The 22,076-nt window shown below is 59.6% G+C and overlaps 1 protein-coding gene across 2 annotated transcripts in view; it reads right to left on the bottom strand.

Moving 5' to 3' along the window:
• Positions 1-7,517: 7,517 nt before the first annotated feature.
• Positions 7,518-22,076, bottom strand: part of SFSWAP (splicing factor SWAP) — a 69,566-nt gene continuing 55,007 nt past the window's right edge. For both annotated transcript variants that reach the window (XM_040464149.1, XM_040464151.1), the window contains 4 exons: positions 19,385-19,510; positions 9,004-9,168; positions 7,971-8,043; positions 7,518-7,811 (listed from right to left, as the gene is read on the bottom strand). In XM_040464149.1, coding sequence (XP_040320083.1) covers positions 7,746-7,811; positions 7,971-8,043; positions 9,004-9,168; positions 19,385-19,510 — 430 coding nt within the window. In that variant the 3' untranslated portion in view covers positions 7,518-7,745. The remainder of the gene's footprint in view (positions 7,812-7,970; positions 8,044-9,003; positions 9,169-19,384; positions 19,511-22,076) is intronic.

The raw sequence follows: 22,076 nt of genomic DNA on the forward strand, positions 1-22,076 counted from the left end.
CCCTGCACCCCTGCGCCCGAGCGCCCCGCTCTGCTGCGCGCCGCTCCCGGCCCGGCCGAGCCCCGCGCGCCGCCTCCCGGCGGCGGGGCGGGGCATACTAATGTATGCTAATGGCCTCCGGCCGCGCTCGCCCCGCCCACCGCCTTAAAGGCCCCGCGTCCTGCGCAGGTACTCGGACCCCAGTCGCACCCCACGCCTCGCGCGAGCGCCGGACACTGGGGCTGCGGTGCCCGAAAGGAAGGAGATTTGCGAGCGTCCCCCGACGGTCTCGGGGCGGCGGGGGTGCGCGGGCGGGCGCCGAGTCCGGTGGTCGGGGCCGCCCCTCCCCCCCCCCCCGGGGCTGCCCCGGCTCCCCGCCTGTCCGCGCGCCCCGCGGACCCCGAGCCAGAGCCCAGATTCGTGGTCACGGCTGGGCACCCCAAGCGGCCTCCGCAGCGCGCCCGGCGGACGCCTGGTGGAGCCCTCGAGACGCGAAAGGAAGGGGTGGGGGCGGGGTGGGGGGCTGAGAGCGTGGGAGGGGCGGGGGCGCCGTCGGAGCGCGAGTCTCCCGGGGTCTGGGCGCGGTTGGGAGTCTGTGGGCTCTGGACTGGGGAGGCGGATGCTGACGTTTGTCCGAGGCCCGTGGGCGCTGGACACCGGCTGGGCCTGCCTCATTTATAATCTCATTGGCTTCTCACAACGTTTTACGAGAGGGAAACTATTATTCCCAGTTTTCGAACGAGGAAACTGAGGCCCAGAGAAATTAAGTACCCTGTGGGATCTTCGGTGGGGAGGGCTTGGGCGGGGCTCAGATGCACCCCCCACCCCCACCCCTTGTTAGAGTTCTCATCCTGCTGGGTCTACAACTCTGCCCAACCATCTGGTTAGTCACAGCTAGTGCTGTCGGAATTGAGGGCCCATTCTACGGAAAGGGAAACCAAGGCCCAGGCATTTCGGCTGGCTCCACGGCACCCTGTTGGGGGGGGGGTGAGGGCTGGGTTCCAGGCAAGCCTCCACTTCACCATCCTGCCCCAAGCTGTGGCCCCTGTGGAGCAAGGAGATTCTGCACCTGCTTCTGGAGCCCTTTGTATTGACAAGTTGAGATCCCATGTGGCGAGGCACCCTGGCACACAGTGACCTCTCACAGGCACAGCCCTACATTTTGCTCATGTGCATGGGGACAAGCTGGTTGTCAGTGGCAGAAACCAGCTCAAACTGCTTCTAGTCAAGGAAAGGAAATGTAGAGGCTTGTTAGATTGGGACATCCCAGGGCACGCTGATGTCAGGCAGGGCTGGATCAAGTTGCACAGTTTCTCCCTCCATTGTTGAGTTGTCTTCAGTCTCAGCCAAGATTTCTCCAAACGGGAGCAAAGGTGGCGCAGGGCCGCTCCAGCCAACGTCCTTGCAGCTCAGCAAGCCCAGCCACAGACGGACTCTTCCTGAAGCCAGAGGCCCACGGCCATCTTTTATTGGATGATGCAGATTATGTGTCTGTCCCTGAGCCAAACATGTGTCCGGGGGATGGAAATGAGCTGATCTGCCTGCACAGACTGTAGGAAGGAAGGGGTTTTCCAAAGGAAACGGGAGGTGATGAAGTCTGAGGAAGGGAGATGGATGGCAGGCAGGGCTGGATCAAGGGACTTGGAAGGGTTGCCAGAGCAATTGACCCCTGTGTAAGAGTTCTTCCTGCATTTGAGGGTTTGGAGCAGGATGCTGTGGGGGGACGCATTCCAGAGGATGGCGAAGAGGCGTGGCTGTGACGGTGGCCTCGGGAGCACAAACGTGAGTGTGGGCAGGCTGTGGTTCTCCTCGGACAGGTCCAGATGGTGGCTGGTGACCTCAGCGAGCACCAAGGATGCTTGCGGGGGGGGGGGGGCCCCTCATGCCGGGGGACTACCACACCACAGCTGCTGCTTTCTCTTGGAGCCTGCCATGGAATCCTGATGCGCGAATGTGGACGGAGTCCAGGCACCGAGAAGGGGCCGCTTTCACCATCAGATGGGCGACGTTGGAAAACTGATACGTCATCATGCGCCGAGGGTGTGGGAAGTGGGGACTTTGGTGCCACTGGGGTGGGGGTGGGGGGCCCGCTGGTACAGCCTCACTGGAAGGCCATCAGGGAGCAGATATTAAAATTTAAAAAGCACGTTTTCCATGGCTAGCATTCTTGGTGTCTGCCCTAGAAAAACGCTCCCGTCTTTGCACGAGAAGACGGATGCAGGATGTACTGGTTTAACGTCAGAAGCTGCCCGGACGTCCAGGCGGGGCGGACCGGCTAGAGCAGGGCTGCGGGCCTGGTCAGGCGTGCCCACTGTGGCCCGCGATGCGGGTGAGGGCACTGCCTGCCCATCTGTGGTTCCTGCAGCCTGGGGTGTTGTGTTCCGCCGGAGAGACAGGCACCTCTTGTAAGACCCACAAGGTGCTGTGGGAGCGGGCGGTGCTCTGGGCTGGCCACACTGGGACACACCCGGAAGATGTTGCACTGCCTGGGAGTTAGACAGGACCAGGTGCACCAGTTGGCCGCTTAGACGTTTTGTTGAGTGAAAAAACAAATTGTTTTTAAGACAACAGTAATTAGAAAAAAGCCACGAAACAACTATGTATTTACATCGACCACACGTGCGCGCACGAACACGTAGGTCTGTATCATCTTTCTGAGCCCTTGATCCAGCCTTGCCTGCCACCCATCTCCCTTTCTGTGGCGTCAGCACCTCCGATTTCCTTTAGGAAATCCCCTGTTGTCCCCGTCAGCCCAGGGGTTTGTGACACTGCCGCCCGGGCCACTCACTCGTTGCCGTCTCCCACTGCGCTCGTGTGAAAGCAGAGGGAAAGTTCTGGAGGGAACCCACTGAAGAGCACGGTGATGACTTCGGGCAGCAGGGCAAGGGGCGGCTGCCTTAGCTCCGCCCACGCTCCCCGGGCGCTCCCTCCCGCCACGTGCACCTGCGGCTCCTCGTCCTGGGGCCTCGGGCTGCGGGACGTCCGTGCCTGGGCAGCCCAAGCTCATGACCAGTCGAGGGAGATGCTCCGGGCCCGTGCACGTGACCCGCACCGTCCGGGCCGCCGGCTCTCGCTTCCCCTGTCCTTCCCATCCCCACTGCCAGGGCGGGTTCTCCAGGGTGGGTTTCCTCATTAGTCACTGTCACGGGGACCCGGTGAGGCCCCCGGGCCAAGGCCTTCGGCTTCCCGGCCTGTTCTCCATTCCCGCCAGGAGCGGCTGTTTCTGGTTTGCTTGTGTAACTGAAAATCAATAAAAATGAGAACAGGAGAAGTGTGCTATGTGTACGGGATGCAAAAGGTCGCTTACTCAAATGAGGTCCCCTCTCCGAGACAGGGGTCTGGAGGGCAGTGGTGGCCCTAGACCGGGGCCCCTGCCTTCGCTCTCGCAGAGTGGCGAGGCTCGGGCTGCATGCCCGATCTCCATCCACCCCTGCGGGGCTGGCGCCCAGGGCGGGGGATGAATCGTGAATCCCAAGTGTGGGACAGTGGCCCCGAGACACCCAGTCCTAACCCCCCGGGATCCAAGAGCGTGTTCCCTTATGTGGCGAAAGGGGCTTTGCCGCTGTGTTTGAGTCGAAGATCTTGGGACGGGACTGTCCTCGATGGCCAGCAAGGGGCCCAGGGCCGCAGACGCTGTCTCCTTGCCGTGGCCTCAGTGGTCGAGGCCCGTGCGTGTCTGCGTCCTGCTGTGCTCCCCGCGGGGACTCAGACGTAAGGGGCAGGTCTGCCCTGGTGACCCCACTTCACCCTGTCACCTCTGTGGGGCACTGCCTCCACACGCGGTTACATTCTACCGTGCTGGGGGTCAGGGCTCCCCCGGATGGGTTTGGGGGACACAATTCAGCCTGGACGGAAGGTGAGTGGTCACTGGGGCAGGGTCCCGACACGTGGTGACGTGGTCGTGGGAGCTGGGGTCCCCAGGCCTTACCCCATCGTGTCCCAGCTCCTCACGCCCACGCCGCACCTCAGTACGAGCTGGACCCCGCGCCGGCCACGTCCCTGTGCCCTGTGTCCCCGAGGGGCTCTGCAGCCGCTCCCTGCCCCTCGCCGGTCTCTCCTCGGAGGGTCCTTGCGTCCACCCTGCACAGGGGCGACTGCTTCCCCCAACTGAGAACCAGGCGGAGAAATTCTGTCTGCCGGTGAGCATCACCACAGCGCTACCCACAAGGGCCACAAAGCGGGAACACCCAGCATCCACGGGCCACGGACGGACGCACAGGAGGTGACGCTTTGACGAGCCACGGGCCGGGCGGTGCCCGAGTCCATGCGGGAAGTGTCCACAAGAGTCACATCCGGAGACGCAGCGCAGACGGCTAATCTGGGGGCTGGGGTGGAATGTTCTGGAATCGGGTGGTGAGGATGGTCACACAAGTCTAGGAGGATATTGACACCACACAGGGTGCGGGCCCGGCTCCCCCGCAGGGCAGGAGGCGCCCCGACGCGGGCCAGGGAAAGTGACGTGCTCTTCCTCGACCAGTTCCTGGAGGAGCCAGGCCGGCCGGGAGGCAGCCCCGCGCTCCTGGGAACCCAAGCCTCAGGGTTTCCTGCCGGCGCCCTGTGGTGTGGCCAGCGGTGTCCCCCAGATGCGCGTCCACCCAAACCCGAGAGGCAGCTCATCTGGGGAGAGGGCTGCTGCAGGTGGGGCAGCTAAGTCCTCTTGAGACGAGGCCGTCCCGGCGGGTCCGCGTGGACCGCACGCAGCCCCCAGCCTGGGTCTCCCTCAGAGCGCCACCCCGGCCCCGAGGCCATGGCACACGGCACCGAGGATGGGCTCCTGTGGTTTGGGATGGCGACCCGCCTGCCACCTGCCTCTGCACACACCTTGCCTTCCTGCAGGCTGTTCCCTAGGTTGCAGCCGGGCCACCTTCCCCACGTGGATACTGACAGGGCCTCCTGTTGCACTGGGGACACAATTCCAGCTCCTCGCGGGGTCTGCAGGTCCTGCCCAGACCCCCCAATCCCACCCGTTCCTCTAACATGAGTCCCCCCACCTCCGCCTTCTCCTTCCCTCACTCACACTCCTGACGCAGGACCTCTGCATGGCAGCCCAGGGCCCAGTGAGCACTCCCCTGCCTCATTCCTCCAGGTCGCTGTCCCCATGTCATCTCCATACAGATGCCCCCTGGCCCCTCTCTGCAAAGCACGCCCACACTGGCCCCGACGGTGTTTATGACAGAGAGACGGTGCAGGCTGTCCGACCGGCAAGCCCCGGGAAGGCGGAGAAGCCGGGAGAACTTCCGGTTTCCTGGACCTCGGGAAGGCCGTCCGGGGGTGGCGCCCAGCCTGCTGCGTGGACGCCGGTTCCCGCCCTGGGTGTGCGGTCTCGCGGCGGGTCAGCTGTTCTCGGAGGCGGCCTCCCACGCACCTTCTCTGGGCAGTGGCACCTGATGTCCTGTGGGACTGGCCTGTCCTGCTGGCTCCGTCTGCGCCTGCCCGGAGACTGCGTGCGCCGTGCCCGCTGAAAGCTGCGGCCGGAGCTCGAATCCTGACAGTTGGGAGAAGATGACACGGGGCCCGATCCCACGACTGTGAGATCACGACCCGTGAAATCGCAACCTGAGTGGAGGACTTGGACGCTTAGCCACCCGAGCCACCCCGGCGCCCCCACGAGAGCATACGTAACCACGTGACCAAATGGCAGATGCAACCTGACAGCTGGGGCCGCGGGTTCGGCGAAGGGCCCTCACCCGGGAACCTGGCGGGGCAGCCGGGGGTCGGCCCCGGAAGCGTGCAGGTCACGTGGGGAACCAGCGCGGCCGAGCGAGCGCCACGAGGCTCAGGAGCCAGTGGGCGAGCAGGTGGGAAGTCGCTGCGGAGAACATTCTTACTGGCGCATCCAGGAGCCGCGGGAGAATCTGTGCAGGGGGAAAGCTCTGGGCCCGGCGCACTGGCTGTGTCTCCTGAGGACGGCAGGGGTCGCGCGTTCGCCCCGAAGCCTGTCCCATCGCCCAGGACCTGTGGCAGGACACGCGGTGGGCGAACTCGGCACGGGTCCCTGTCCGTCTGTGCAGCCCGAGCGTGCGCCTCCCCGGACCAAGGCGGAGCCCACGGGACGGGAAGCCACGCTGCGTGGTCCTCCCACTTCCCTGTGTGGGACGGTCCCCCAAGCACACAACCCACGCCACGTGGCTGTCTGGGTGGGCTCTCCGGGGCGCGGTGTGCAAAGCTGTGCCCACCTGGCCGTGAGGCTACCCCCACCCCCGGGGGTCACCTCCCTGCTGTGACTCTGGTTTCTGACTCCTGCGAGTGGAAATGGCACCCTGCACGCCAACGACGCAAACGAGTGAGGAGGGACAAGGCGGGCCTCCCGGCGCCTCGCACGGGCCCTGCCGGAGGCCCCGGGAAGAAGCGAATGGCCACAGGTAACAGCCGTGTTTGCACGTGAAAACCATAACCAAAGATAAGGACGAATTGGAAGAAAATTACTTAAAGATGAATCACGCCCAAAGGGCTGAGGGGACTGTGCGGAGCGCGGCAAACAGGTAAGACGCTCGGGGGGGGGGGGTGGTAACAGCCGGCCAACGGGCCGGCCGAACGGACGCGCCAACATCGGAGCAGCCGCTCCGGGTCACCCGAAGCGCAGAAACGACGCAGCAGCGATGGGCGTCTGAGGTCGCGCTGCCCGGGGAGGGCACAGGAGGGTCTCGATGATTTGGTGGAGGCTTTCTGGATGGCGGGCAGGCGCTCGCGTCGAAATCGAAGCCGTGACCCCCCCCCCCCCCTTCCATGGCCAGGGATGTAACGCCTGCGTGAGGGTGCCGCACACGGCCGCCCGCCCGCCATCGGGGGCCACAGGCTGAGTCCCCATGTGGCCCAGTAGGGGGTAGTGAGCAGGGCCGGGCAGGTCCTTGGAGCCGCAGGGGCGTCTCAAAGGCCAACACGGAACACAGAGGACAGGGCGTGGCGTGAAGCTGGCCACACAGGAAGGACACGCGGTGGCGGGCTCCAGCCCACTGCGGCGCCCGCCTCCCCCACGCCTGCCCGCACACAGCCGCCCGCCCCGTGCCGGGTCTTCCCCTCCGTCTGGCGCAGCAGCCGCCGGGAAGGAGCCCACTTCGGAAGAAGGAAAACCGGCCAGTTCCACTTCTCCGTCTGGCCGAGCCCGGGCCGCGGGCAGGGTGGGCGGAGCGCGCGCAGAGCAGGACATTCCCCCCGCAGGGCGACGGCCGCGCCGCTCTGAAGCTCGGACCTCGGCCGGGCGGCGAGTCCTTTCGGTGTTGCGAGTCAAGCCCGGCCCAGGAACGGCCTCTCTCGGGCGACCTGGCCTGCGACCCCGGGCAGGGCAGCAGGTCCGTGTCTCATCCCCGAGGCCGACGCCAGTCGACCGTCGAGAGGTCCCCAGGGGCCGGGCCAAGGGGGGGGCCCGGGCGGGGACGCAGACGAGGGCGAACCGTGGCCCCGCTGCCTGCACGGGGCGCCTGAGCGCTGACCGCGGCGGGCGTGCGGGGGCCACAACGCGAACCACCCGCCGGGAGCCTGGTGGCAAAGGGTAAAAACAACCTCACGGGCTGAATGAGGAAGAAACCGCCCCACAGTCGCTAGCTAGAAAAGGTGTTCTCCTCCCATTTTATTTGATAATACGTTTTCACAGAAACATGATATTATTTACAAATATACAGGTAAGAGACTGCTGGTCAAAAGTCTTAAACTGAAAATGTCATCAAAAATTAATTTACAAAAACCGCCGACGGCCCGGGGCGTCCCGGGGGAGCACGGACGGCGTGCGGACGGGTCTGTGCGCTCGCTGGCTCTCCGCAGCCCGGGCCTCAGGAGGCGCTGGTCTGCATGTTCTTCGAAGCCGCCAGCATCGCCCTCACTTTGGCCATGAGGTCCTGCACGGGGAGACACACAGGGGTCTGGATGGCTTGCCGTGCGGGGCTGGGAGACCGACTTGAGTGGGGTCCCCGCGGGCCGCGGGGTCAGGGGCCCCTCGGGACGGGGCAGGGGAGGGAGGGAGGGAGGGAGGGAGGGAGGGAGCCGGCGGCCGTTACCTGAGTTATTTTGCTCTGCACGGAAGAAACAATTGCTGAGGAGATCTGGCCGTCTTTTTCCTGAGAAACGCCCCTAATGCGAACACAGAGAAAGGTCAGAGGCTTCAAAATTAAGCACTTTACCGTATTCGCTACTAGTGTCTTTAAAAGACAAGTCATCGTCATAAATACACACTTTGCTTTTATGCTTCATGCTACAGACGTTTGAAATACTTTATGAAGTGCAAGCTAACTCAGGAAACATTTTCCACGCACGTCCCGTGAGGCGCACACAGCGAACGGCAGGGCCGGACGGGAGCGCCGGAAAGCCGGCCCACGCTGGGGACGCTGGGGACGCTGGGGACGCTGGGGCGTGATGCCACCTCCCAGACAGCCGGCGGCGGCCGGGCCAGCGCTCCTTCCCACCTTGGTTCTGAGTGACCACCCGGGGGCCGTAGGCCCGCGACCCTCCTCCTGAGCGACCCCTCCCCAGGCGCTGGGTGCACGGGCAGCTGGCGGGTCTGGCAGACGCCTCCTGATGGCCACGGCCACGGGGACACCCACGCCCGTGCTGCCGACGGGGCCACTGACGTGACAGCCACAACCTCTGAGATCACCTGGCCTGTTCCGTCGGGAGTGACGGCTCCCCCCGCTGACTTCTGGGGCTTGGAGCGAGTGGTGCGGCAGGTGGCCTTTGGGACCGGGACACCGTGCACCCCTGTGCCCAGCTGCCCCATGATCACGCTGGGCTCCCCAGTGGGTGCCGGTGAGAACAAGGGCACCGTTGTCGGGCGGCTTCAGAACGGCTGCCCTCACGCTAAGACAGGCTTTCCCAGCAGAGCTGACCGTGGGACGCCCTCCACATCGGAGGAAGGTGGCCCGCCCGCCCGCCCCACACCCACTCTCGTCTCTGACGTCGGGGAGAGCCACGGAGGAGCAGGCCGCTCGGGGACTCCCGGACGGGTGCTCCCGAGGCCTGGCCCCAGCTCTGACCGCTTCCCGCGCCCGCCTCCCGCTCGCCATCCGGGCGACGGGCAGGGGTCCGTGGGGTTACCTGGAGCGCTCCAGGCTGGAGCCCCGACTCTCCACGGGAGAGATGCTGGCCGAGTGGGCCGTGTGCCGGCGTGCGGACTGCTTGCTCGGGGACGCCGACTGGGACCCGGCCTTGGACTCGGTCCGTGACCGTGAGTGCCTCTTCTTCTTCTTCTCGTGGGGGCTCCTGCAGGGAAAGCAGGTTCAGACAAAGACACCCGGGGCTCTGGAGGAGTTTCGAGTGGTTTCCAAGGGACCCGTCCACACGGGCGAACTGCTTTTCGAAGCGCTGAGCATTCTGTTTGACTCCCGACAGACAGATGCAGCAAAGGCCACCCAGGAGGGAACGCAGGCCACCCTGTCCGGAGGCGGTCTGTCCCCACCCGTGTCCAGAGGCCAGCAGTCGGCACGTAGGACGCCCATGGAGAGCGACCCGGTGCCACTCACACTGCTTATCCAGTCACGCCGACTGGAGAAGTTCTAGCAAGAAACGGGGGATTCTCTAAGCCGGGTACCGCGCGCACAAAAGCGCTCCTTCTCTCTGCCCTGAGCTTCCTGTGACGGCAGAGCCCATCCCTGTCCCCACCACCCCTCCGAACCGTCCTGTCCCCCACCCGCCCCCCCAGCCCCCACCGGCCTCCCGCTCACTCCCCAAAACACACTGAAGAAGAGAGCACGTGCGGGAGGTCAGAGCAGCCTGCGGTCCAGACAGGCACCGAGCGTCCCTGCTCTCTTGCCTTTGGTTCCTCCAGAAAGGGGGGTCGCTGGCCGTTTGGAAGCTCTGCCCGGCCACACGTGAGCGACGGGTGGCTGGTGGGTGGTGGAGAACGTGCTTGAGAACCGTATACGGAAAGTGGGGTCATGACACTGTCACATGTGCCCATCTGGGCCTCACGGATGAAGGGATCTCAGGAAACGTGGAACCGCGTTGTCTTCACTGCGTAAGATGTCCCAGGTCTGTGCTCTGGGGCACAGAGCGGCTCGTGGGCCCTTGCCCACCTGGGGATGCCTCACGGCCCGCCCACGTGCCCACCCGCCAGGCCCCCACGGTGCTGTCGTCGCAAAAAGCCAGAGGTGCAGTGACTCACGCTTGGCTGCGGAGGCGGGGTCCCCGGCGGGTCAGGGCCTCGGGCAGGCGGCCTCACGCGCCAGCAAGGACGAGGGTGTCCACAACTGGACAGGCGCACACGGAAGCCACCCAGCACGCCTATTTTCTGAACTTGCTGAAGTTCTGTGCGGAGTTTACGCCCGCACGCGTGCGCTAGGACCTCAGAGAAAGCAGCACAGATGATGACCTATGTGGCAGCTCGTGGCAGTCGCCCACGATGGTTTAAGCCCCCAGTCGGATCGGTTTCCGTGGCCGCGCTCAGGGGCCGACGAAAGGCAGGCTGGCGATCCCTGCCCGTGAGTCAGGCTCAGTCTGACGACAGCTTGATGTCACGGACGAAACTTCCAGAGCACCTGCTTGAGGAATGACAGAATCCCTTCTTTTTAGAAAATGTGAGGTGCGCTTTTCATCCAGAGACACACGACGGTCTTAGCGCTGCAGGCGGCGTTCCGCAAGGTGTGGGCGTCATGACGCACGGACTCCTCTCGGCATCGGGAGCCACCGTTCTAGAAAGTTCCCTCCCTGCTGCCTCCAGTCACCGGACCCCCTTTCCCACCCACAGAGGGGACCCCTGCTCTGATCTACGTCCCCTCGATGAAAACACACACCCGTGGAATCACAGCGTGGCTCTTCCGAGTCCGGGGGCCCCTGCCCAATCCGTGCCGCCCACAGACTGACTGTTGCTCTGGCCGCTGCCGCAGCACCGTGCGGGGCCCACCGCCACGCCGCCGCTCTCTCCCGTGGACGCTCACCCGGGCCGTTGCCGCTCTGGGCGATCACAAGTGGAGCTGCTCTCGTGGGCAGGTGTCTATGGCGAGCGAGTGCCCGGAGGGCCACACGCAGCGGCCACACCAGGGGCAGCGGCTTCAGCCTGCGTTTATGGAACGTCCTTCACGTCACCTGCCCCCTTCGTCGGGGGTGGCGCTGTGCGAGTGTCTCCTGGCCTGTGGGTGCCTCTTTGCGCTCTCAGCCCCGACTTGAGAGTGAGGTTTTTAACCCCAGCGAAGTCACGTTCACCGCTCCCTGCCTCCGGGGGCCTCTGCGCGCTCAGGGCCGGCACAGGCCGCCTCTCCTCTCCTCACGGGCTGCTGTGGCGCCCCTGTCGTTGTAACGCTATGGCTCCCGGTTTTCCTTGGAGGCCTCCTGGCGGGTCTGGAAAGGGCAGCAGACACCCTCCAACCCTGTCCTTTTGAGAGACTGTGGTGGCCGCTCCGGGTCCCCCGTTTCCGCACGGACCGGGCATCCGGTCGCTCGCCAGTCCCTGCGAGATGGTGGAGTCCTGACGGGGCGCACTGGGTCCATCAGCGGGGAGAAGAGACGCGAATGATGTCGCCTACCACCCCCGCCCCTGTCCACACACACCCTTGCCACACATGTCCCTGTCCCCAGTCACCCTCCCTCGCCCTGCGCATATGCGACCCTGCCCACATACACCACACACACGCCTCTTCAGGAGCCACGGCCGTGGTGCCTCACGAGGTGAGCGAAACGTTCTGTGTTGCCAAGACCGTCTCTAAACTGGCATATCTCTTCTTCCCTGAACATTTGTTAGAATTTAATGATGAAAGCCGTCTGGGCCTGGAGTTCTGTGGTTTTAAATTACAAATAAATTCTTTGACAGAATTACTTAGATTTTTCTATTTCTTTTGCTGTCATGGTGGCCGCTTGGATGTTTCAAGAAATTTGTCCATTTCATCTACGTTGTCAAGTTAACTAGAAAAATATATATTTCCTTATTATTCTTTAATTGTCCGTAGGTTTTCACTCTTGATCGATCTAAAGATTTACCAATTCCCTGATCATTTTCAAAGAACCAACTTTTCAGTTTTGCCCCTAGTCTGTTTCCCCTTTTCTCCCCCTGCCTCTTCCTTAACAAAACCAAAGTACAGATGATACAGCTACATCGGCTCCAGGCTGCGGTGACGGGACCCGCGTGACGCGGTGCTTGCGACGGCAGCCGCCGTCGGTCACCGACAGAGCCGCCACGGGCTGTGCTCCCTACGCCTCCTCCCACGACCTGAAGCCTGTCCCCCTCCCGCTGGGCCGGCCACCACCGGTCTGTTCTCTGTATTCAGGGTCTGTGTCCGCCCACTTGCTTCGTTTTGTACATCCCACGCGAGCGACATCCGAGCGAACAGCAAGATTTTACTCTCGTAGAAGACTGACAACCCATTGTGTGCACACACATCGTTACTCGTTCACCAACGGATGGACCCATGGGCTCCTGCCACAGCCTGGCTGCTGCTGCCGCTGCTATGAGCAGAGGGTGCACGTATCTCTCTGAATTAGTGGGTTTTTCTTTTTCTTCTCCTTCAAGAGAGAAAGAGACAGAGAATCCCAAGCAGGCTCCACACCCAGCAAGGAGTCCGACACAGGGCTCAGTCTCACAAACCGTGAGATCATGACCCGAGCAGGGTTGGACACTCTGACTGAGCTCCCCAGGCGCCCCAACATCTTTTCTTGTGTCTGATGGCCATCCACATGTCTTCTTTGGAGGAACGTCTGTTCGTGTCTTCTGCCCATTTTTAAATTGGATTATTCGTTTTTGGGGGAGCTGAGTTTGATAAGTTCTTTGTAGATTTTGGATACTAACCCTTTATCCGCTATGTCGTTTGCAAATATCTTCCCCCATTCCATAGGCTGCCTTTTAGTTTTGCTGATTGTTTCCTTCGCCGTGCAGAAGCTTTTTATATCGATGAGGTCCCAGTAGTTCATTTGTGCTTTTGTTTCCCTTGCCTCCGGAGACGTGTCTAGAAAGAAATGGCTGTACTTTATGTCAATGAGGTTTTCTATTTTCTCCTCTAGGATTTAAACAAAAACTTTTTTAATGTTTATTTATTTTTGAGAGAGACAGACACAGAATGCGAGTGGGTTAGGGGCAGAGAGAGAGGGAGACACAGAAGCAGAAGCAGGCTCCAGGCTCTGAGCTGTCAGCACAGAGCCTGAATCGGGGCTTGAACTCATGAGCTATGAGATCATGACCTGAGCCAAAGCCGGATGCTCAACTGACTGAGCCACCCAGGCGCCCCTCTCTTCTAAGATTTTTATACCTTCCTGTCTCACATTTAGGTCTTTCATCCATTTTTTAAAATTTATTTTGAGTGAGAGAAAGAGAGAGAGAGGGAGAGGGAGGGAGGGAGGGAGGGAGGGAGAGAGGGAGGGAGAGAGAGAATCCCTAGCAGGCTCCACGCTGTCAGTGCAGAGCCTGATGTGGGCTCGATCGTGAGATCGTGACCTGAGCCGAAATCAAGAGTCAGATGCTTAACAGACTGAGCCCCCTGGGCGCCCCTTCCATCCGTTCTGAGTTTATTTTCGTGCACAGTGTAAGAACGCAGTCCGGGTTCATGGTGCACGCTGCTGTCCCGTTTCTTCAACCCCACTTGCAGAAGAGACCGTCTTTTTCCCACTGGATACTCTCTCCTGCTTTGTTGAAGGTGAGTCGACCATGTAACTGTGGGTCCATTTCCGGGCTTTCTGGTCTGTTCTGCTTGGATCACTGCTGCTCCCATGGGACTTGGCATCTGGGACTGAGGCCTCCCGCCTTGCTTCTCCTTCTCAGGACCTGCTTGGGCTATCCAGGCTCTTCACAGTTCCACACGAATTTGAAAATTATTAGTTTTCATTTTCTTGATTTCTGATCTCACCTTTATTACTTCCTTGCTTCCACCTCCTTTAGGTTTAATTCATTCTTTTTCTAGTGGTTCTTTTTTAGCACTGGCTAAACTAGTGTTTTCTAGTTTCTAGAAAACATTAGATCGTTATTTTTAGACCTTCCTTCTTTTCTGACACAGACATTTAACGCTACTGACATTTCTCTATGCACACCTGCACGTTAAAGATGTGGCTGCACTACATGTTCACTGCCGTTCATTTTTTTTTTTTTTGAACGTTTATTTATTTTTGGGACAGAGAGAGACAGAGCGTGAACGGGGGAGGGGCAGAGAGAGAGGGAGACACAGAATCGGAAACAGGCTCCAGGCTCTGAGCCATCAGCCCAGAGCCCGACGCGGGGCTCGAACCCACGGACCGCGAGATCGTGACCTGGCTGAAGTCGGACGCTTAACCGACTGCGCCACCCAGGCGCCCCATTGCCGTTCATTTTAAAACATTTTCTACTTTCTCTTGTGATTTTGTCTTTGACCTACGGGTAATTTAGAAAGGTGTTAACTTCCCAATACTTGGGGATCTTCCAGATTTTTAAGTTTATTTTGAGAGCATGTGTGTGTGAGTGGGGAGAGAGACAGAGACAGAGACAGAGACAGAGAGAGAGAGAGAGAGAGAGAGAGAGAGAGAGAATCCCTAGCAGGCTCCACACCATCAGCACAGAGCCCAACACGGGGCTTGATCCCAAGAACCACAAGCGCATGACCCGAGCCAAAATCAAGAGTCAGACGCTTAACTGACTGAGCCACCCAGGCGCCCTCCACGTATCTTTGTAAAGAGTTCCACACTTGCTGCCATGTGCTGAGGAAACACACGACACACTCTGCCGTCGGAGTCTTCAAGGACTACCAGCACACTGCACTGCACGAGCCAGTTGGGCGACCGTTTACAGTTTCCAGATCCACGCTGTTGTCTGCTTGGCCCCCGGGTGCCTCAGCTTCTGCTTCCGCTCAGTCTCAGCGCCCACGTTGGAAGCCACGTCCTCATGAGCCTGGCGCTCCTCTGGCTCCTGCTGTCAGCGTGGCCGCGGGGCCTTTCTGCTCACAGCGCCGCACGTGCACCTGTCCCCATCAAGACATCTCTCCACCCCACGAGGGGCTCGCGACCCCGAGATCAAGAGGCGTGTGCCCCAGCAGCCGGACCGGCGGGTGCCTCTCCCCGTCTCTCAGCGCCCGACCTACGTGCACACCGAAGGCGCCCCTGCAAGCGGCCTAGCACGAGGCGCTGTCTCCAGCACAGCCTAAGGCTTCTGCCTCGTAACTGGTGTCCGGTCGCCCTGCATCCGTGAAGGCGACGCTGACCCGGTGACCCTCCCGTTTCCGTCGTCCACGTGCAGTTTTCCTGCCCTCCCCCACTTCCTGCTTTCTTTTCAGTCAAGTCATTTTTTAAGGTTCTGTTTTATGTCCTCTGTTGGGTTTTATCTCCTTTTTCTTTCCGGTGGCTGCTCCAGGGAATGAAGACACGCACCCTTCGATGACAAAGTCTGCCGTGGACCGGTGACGCTTGGTGCACTGGAGCCTGTAACGGCGGGGCCCTCCCCCCACTCAACACCCACGGGTGTGCTGAGCACGAGGAGTTCAACGGCAAAACCCCTGACGAATCGACGAATCACGGACTATCTGCTGTAACAAAACACCGGGCGTCCTGCTGAGAAGCTTTGTGATACAAAGTGGCCAAATATTCCCATGATTTGTACTCTTCAAAAAATTCAACGCAACTGTATCCTAACGTCCCAAACACTCAGTAACAGGAACCGAGGTTCCTCGGACGAACAGCCGACCCCGGTGCTGGGGCAGGGAAAGCACCAGATAAGCCCGGAGTACCTTGTGCCAAAAAGCAACAAAGTGCTTGGAGAACCGCGGGGCCAAATGTGACATGGTGTCACGGTCACGTTAGTCCTGGCACAACAGATGGAAACAGATTAGTGCACAACAGACGGAAAAGCAAACCCCGAGCCCCAAAGACCACAGTGGCACCGAAACTAAGGGTGTGTGTGCCTTCTTTAGAGAAGGAAAGACGGAATCCGAAAGCCAGTGTTTTGCCATTACCGATGTCAGAACCAACTCCGCACCGGGGATGCCGAGGCCAGCGAGAGGAGAGTGGCTATCAGTGGGACGTCTGTGGTGTCACACTCCCACCGCCAGGTCGCCTGCAGGGGCCCACCACCTCACCCACTCACGACCCCCTGCGTGGGGCACGCAGCCTCGACCCAGCCATCCGACAGCCATCACTGAGGATGTGACAGCGGGGTGTGATGTGCACGGAAGTCCCACACCACCTGTGTAGCGCTCTTGCCAAAATGTTCACCACGGACCCCTCCACGAGGACACAGTAAAGACAAGTCCAACCCTGCACAGTACGGTTGGCCCTGGAGTTGTCACAGAATACACGCAAAAGAGGGGGGAGGCATGAGGGGGACAGCCACACAGAAAAACGTGGGCCCTATAAAAAGCTTCTGCACAGCAAAGGAAACAACCAACAAAACTAAAAGGCAACCAACGGAATGGGAAAAGATATTTGCAAATGACATATCGGACAAAGGGCTAGTATCCAAAATCTATAAAGAGCTCACCAAACTCCACACCCAAAAAACAAATAACCCAGTGAAGAAATGGGCAGAAAACATGAATAGACACTTCTCTAAAAAAGACATCCGGATGGCCAACAGGCACATGAAAAGATGCTCAACGTCGCTCCTCATCAGGGAAATACAAATCAAAACGACACTCAGATATCACCTCACACCAGTCAGAGTGGCCAAAATGAACAAATCAGGAGACTATAGATGCTGGAGAGGATGTGGAGAAACAGAAACCCTCTTGCACTGTTGGTGGGAATGCAAATTGGTGCAGCCACTCTGGAAAACAGTGTGGAGGTTCCTCAAAAAATTAAAAATAGACCTACCCTATGACCCAGCAATAGCACTACTAGGAATTTACCCAAGGGATACAGGAGTGCTGATGCATAGGGGCACTTGTACCCCAATGTTTATAGCAGCACTTTCAACAATAGCCAAATTGTGGAAAGAGCCTAAATGTCCATCAACGGATGAATGGATAAAGAAATTATGGTTTATATACACAATGGAGTACTACGTGGCAATGAGAAAGAATGAAATATGGCCCTTTGTAGCAACGTGGATGGAACCGGAGAGTGTGATGCTAAGTGAAATAAGCCACACAGAGAAAGACAGATACCATATGTTTTCACTCTTATGTGGATCCTGAGAAACTTAACAGAAACCCATGGGGGAGGGGAAGGAAAAAAAAAAGAGGTTAGAGTGGCAGAGAGCCAAAGCATAAGAGACTCTTCAAAACTGAGAACAAACTAAGGGTTGATGGGGGGTGGGAGGGAGGGGAGGGCGAGTGATGGGTATTGAGGAGGGCACCTTTTGGGATGAGCACTGGGTGTTGTATGGAAACCAATTTGACAATAAACTTCATATATTGAAAAAAAATAAAATAAAAAATAAAAAAAATAAAAACTGTAAAAAAAAACAAAACAAAAAAACGTGGGCCCTGCTGAATCGAGCTGGCAGTTACATGCATATGGATATTCATTGTACGTTTGTTTTTTGTTTTTTTTTAAATAAAATTTGTTTTGAGATGGAGAAACAGAGAGAGGAAAGAGAGAGAATCCCAAGCAGGCTCCTCCCTTGTCAGTGAATGGGGCTCAAACTCACGAACCAGGAGATCATGACCTGAGCAGAGATCAAGAGTCAGATGCTCAACCAATGGAGCCACCCAGGCGCCCCCGCTGTATGGTTTTTAAGGAGGAAGTCTAAGACTATCTATTAAAAAACCGGGACGCCTAGGTGGCTCAGTCAGTTAAACATCCAACTCTCAGTTTCAACTCCGGTCGTGATCTCACAGTTTGAGTTTGAGCCCCACATCAGGCTCTGCGCTGACAGTGTGGAGCCTGCTTGGGATTCTCTCTCTCCCTCTCAAAAATAAATAAACTTAAAAAAAAAAAAAGACTGCCTATTGAAAATTTAATTAAAATTTTAAGGCCAGGAGTCAGTGAAAGTGGCACTCAGTGATCAGCTTGTAGCCGCCATCCTTCACCTGTGGGGGCGGCACCATCCCCTGGGCCTGGCTGACAGGACAGGGTTAAGGCAGTCCCGGCTCGGTGGGGAACCAGCCACCTGCCACCATGCACGGCACCGGCCCCGCAGCTGCTCTGCGCACAGGCTGGAGGGGACGCCGTCCAGCTGTGGCGCTGACACGCCCGGGGCACGGGGCACATCAGGCCCTCTGCGGGGCCCGAGGCACGGCTTCCCACCCCCTGGGGTCAGGCCCGGGCGTGGAGCCTCACTTGTTCTGTACGACTCGTTAAAGCTGCAGTGAGCACACGAGGTCTCAGGATTCTGCATAAAACCAGCGCCTTCTCCCGAGATCGCTCATTTAACGTGAAGGTTAATTTGAGGGCAGAGCAAGAAAGCACCTGCCAGGAGAGATCTTTTGTTACGAGGAATTAACCTGAGACCGTCTATTTGCCCTTTACGTCCACCAAGGGGGACGATGGATTCCGCGTGTTCAGGGAGCACCCGCGGAAATGCCCTCCCACTGTCGCCACGCCGCCCCGGTGCTCCCGGCGGGACGAAGCGGCAGCCGCAAGTGCACGGAGCGGGCGTGCCCGAGCCCGCCTGCCGAACCCCGCGAGCCCTGCAGCTCCTCGGCTGACTGCCGTCTCAAGGGCAAGAGATCATGTGTCACCAGGGAACGGAGCGGTCACGTAACCCGCCACATGGCAGGGACAGGTTTCCGGTAGAAACGTCGTTTCGGACCCGCGGCCGCTGCAGGTACCGTCAAGAAGGGCGGGAGCAGGTGACCGCCGGGCTCTCGACACCTGCCACTCGGCTCTGCGGTCGGGGAGGTTCAGGGACCCCGCGTGTCTGGACTCACACACCCGCGGCAGCAGGTAGGGAACCTGCCCCGCCCCTTCTGGGCCCCTCCGTGTCGGGCGTGCTGCTCCCCGCCCAGCTGGCGGAGCCGGGGCTGCAGACTCCCGCACAGGGACACGCCAGTGAGGCCGCTCCCTTCCAGGGAGGACGGAAACAAAGAGGCTGAGTGATGCAAAGCGGTCAGCGGGCAGCACCCCGGCTGGACGGGAGGACTCAGCACGCTCTGGCCTGTCTACCGCGTGCCCCAGGGAGGCACAGGTGGCCTGGACGTGTCCTTCAAGGGACGCAGGGGCTTTCCGTGTGGGGCCTTGGAGTCCCTCCCCAGGAGGGGCAGCTGGGGACGCTGGCTGGTTGGGACAGAGGCCCCGGGGTCAGGCGTGGTGGCTGAGGGGTCGACGCTCAGGAACACCGGCCCACGGCCACCTGCTCCCTGGGCGGCAGCAGGCATTCCCTCACTTCCCTTGTCCAGTGTCCCCACACTCCCTTCCCTGTCAGCAGGGTGCGTGCGGGGCCCGCAGCGGCTCCGTGTGGGGGCCGGTGCAGGGCGTGCCAGAAACCACCGGACCCCGGCACGACGGAGCCGCCTGCGCTCGGAGTCCTGGAGTAAGGAGAACACCGGAAGGGCTCAGTGTCCGAGGGACAGCTGCTGGGTGTCCCCAGCCCTGCCTCCAAGCGTGTGCTCCATCTGCACACTTCCTGTACACACTCTGTGAGCTCACAGACCCCCACCTGGACCGGGTCCGCTTCCGGCTGACGCCCGGACTGTTACTCATCCGGTAGGCGGTGGGGACGCTCCTCTCTTCTCTCCGTCTCTCAGGAGAGTGCGCTCTTCTCCGAGGGGACCGGGACCGGGACCTGGGCAGAGGAAGACAAGGCGTTTTGCTCTGCTGTCTGTCTGGCCAGCACCCCATCTGTCCTTCTGGGCCCCCCCTCCCCCGGCCTTACCACTCTCCCGACGTGGAACCGGATCAGGCTCTGAGGTGGGGTCAGACTCTGCTCCCCCGTCCGGGACACCTGTCCCACCGACGCTGAACTTAACCAGCGTGCAACACTCCTGCGGCCGGAGTATGTGCTGCGGGTGCCCACGGTCAGCAGCCCCGATCCTCCCCGACCCCAGATCAGACCAGGTGATTTACGGCTGACTCAGGCCTGCGGCTTCTCGGCCTTCCCCTGGCCTTTGCGCATCCTCCCTCCCTCAGCAATTTTCAGCTCACTGACATCTCTATCAGAAGGATGTAAGAAAAGCAGTGAAATCCAAGCGAGTTGTTTCTGTGTGTCCTGAGTGCTGGCAATGGGAAGAAGCCAGAGCGCCACGAAACTAGAGCCTGGAAGCGTCTCCCGTCCACAATGGCCGTCCGGCCCCTCAGCGCGAACCAAGGACAGGCTGTGGCAGCTCAATCCAGAACCTGCCGCCTCTCGTGGGGATTAGGGTGGACGATCTAAGTCTATGAGATTCTCTGGATGCAAAACCACCTGTTAAAATATGTTATTCTTCCTCTCTGTGTGCCTGGAGAGATGCTCGCCCTGTCCGCGCAGCGACGCGGGCCGCACACGGCAGCCAGGCCCGCGGGCAGCGACAGCTCGCCACTCGACGAGACCCTCGCGCGCTGGGGGCCAAGGCCCCCAAGGGGGGTCCCGTGATGATGGGTTTGGGACTCTTGTTTTAGTGTTTGTTCATTCAGTGAAATTACCGTTTCAGGGAGACGTATGGTGAGCAGAAACCTGGACCAAAAAACCCCGTTTCTTTTTGTCCTGTTTCTATGACAACCCAGTCAAAAATAATATGAGGAGCGGTTTGATTTTGCCATAAAGGATTCCACACAGAATCAATTTAATTGCACTAAAACCTCCCAAATAACACACGCTGTCGTTCTAAAGATCAGTTCATCGTCACATCCCACCCTCCGGCATCACAGAGAAAACCCTGAGCCGTTCGTGAAAAATACCCGCCACGGAATGAGCCTGCTCCAGGTAAGCGGTCATGGGCTCGGGCTCACCTCCAGCTCACGAAACAGTGTTGGTTTTTTTTTTGCAGACCCGTCCCAAGATCTGTATGTGACAATTACAACGAGGAGGTCAGTCAGACACCCTGACATTTTACCAGGTTTTCCCTCGAGAGTCCCGGGCCTGGGCTCCGCGCGCACCGTGTCCGCGGAGGCTGGGGAACCGCGGCACGGAGACACACGCTTCTCCTTCAGAACGAGGGGTGCCGGGCAGGGCGGCACCAGAGCCCCGGGGAAGGCTCCAGAACAGACCTGAAAGTCAGGAAGAGCGAGGGAGTGCGCATGGCCCGCAAGCCCGGAGCGCTGACACAGGGCCACGCTGCAGACCACTGGGATCAGGTGGCCGTCACCGGCAGCCCTGAAGTTATCTTGGAAAGAGGCCCGTCCGGCACCGGGGCGGTCCGCTCCATCAGATAACACTTGGATTTTATTTTAACTAAAGAAGCGCTGACACTTTTATTCTGTCCAGCAGGCGGGCCACGTTGCTACCACAACACGTGCAGGAAGCAGACCCCGCGTGGGCAGCTCGGGCACCGTGTCTGGGGCAATCACAAGGGCCTCACACACGAAGGCAGAGCAAACCCTGCTCCCGAAACCTTGCTTCCTCTCCACGGCAGCCTGCCCCGCTACCAGGGCCCGCACGGACCGGCCCGAGCAGCGCAGGTCCTAGCTGGGCAGCACCCTGGGCTTCTCCCCGCCTGCGGGCGCCCCCTAGGTCTGGGTCTGCGCCTCGGAAGGAGAGCGGCCGGCCAATGGCTGGCTGGCACCAGCTCGCGCAGCGTCAGCCACGGGTACCTTATGTGGAGGCAGGACGTGAAACTCATTACCATCGCTGGTTTGCTTTGCACTTTACCACAGGGAACACGGTAAGGAATTACAAATTTGGCCCCAATTTGGTGGGCTAGAGTTGGTTTTCAATGTTAAATATGACTTAGAAAATGTCATTTTCATCCCCAGCTCCTCCCCAAGCAGAAGCCCCGAGGCTGTGAGCAGCTGTGTGGACCCAGCACCCGATACCTTGAAATGGCGAGGCACAGACCTCTGCCTGGAGCCCCCATTCAGAAGCCGCATACAGACTGACTTACCAAAAACAAACACCAGAGGTGATCTTATCAAAACTTCTAAAGATGACCTTAATTTCAGTCTTACAAGATTATGGTTTAAAAATACCTGCAATCCTTACCAAAGTAACACCAGCATTCTTCACACAGCTAGAACCAGCGTAAAATTTGTATGGAACCAGAAAAGACCCCGAATTAGCCAAAGCAATCTTGAGAAAGAAAACCACAGCAGGAGGCATCACAATCCCAGACTTCAAGCTGTATTACAAAGCTGTCGTCATCAAGACAGTATGGTACTGGCACAAGAAAAAGACACTCCGATCAATGGAACAGAATAGAGAACCCAGAAATGGACCC

This window comes from Herpailurus yagouaroundi, unplaced genomic scaffold (genome assembly GCF_014898765.1).
Source record: "Herpailurus yagouaroundi ecotype Mexico unplaced genomic scaffold, PumYag 437, whole genome shotgun sequence".
Lineage (NCBI taxonomy): Eukaryota > Metazoa > Chordata > Mammalia > Carnivora > Felidae > Herpailurus > Herpailurus yagouaroundi.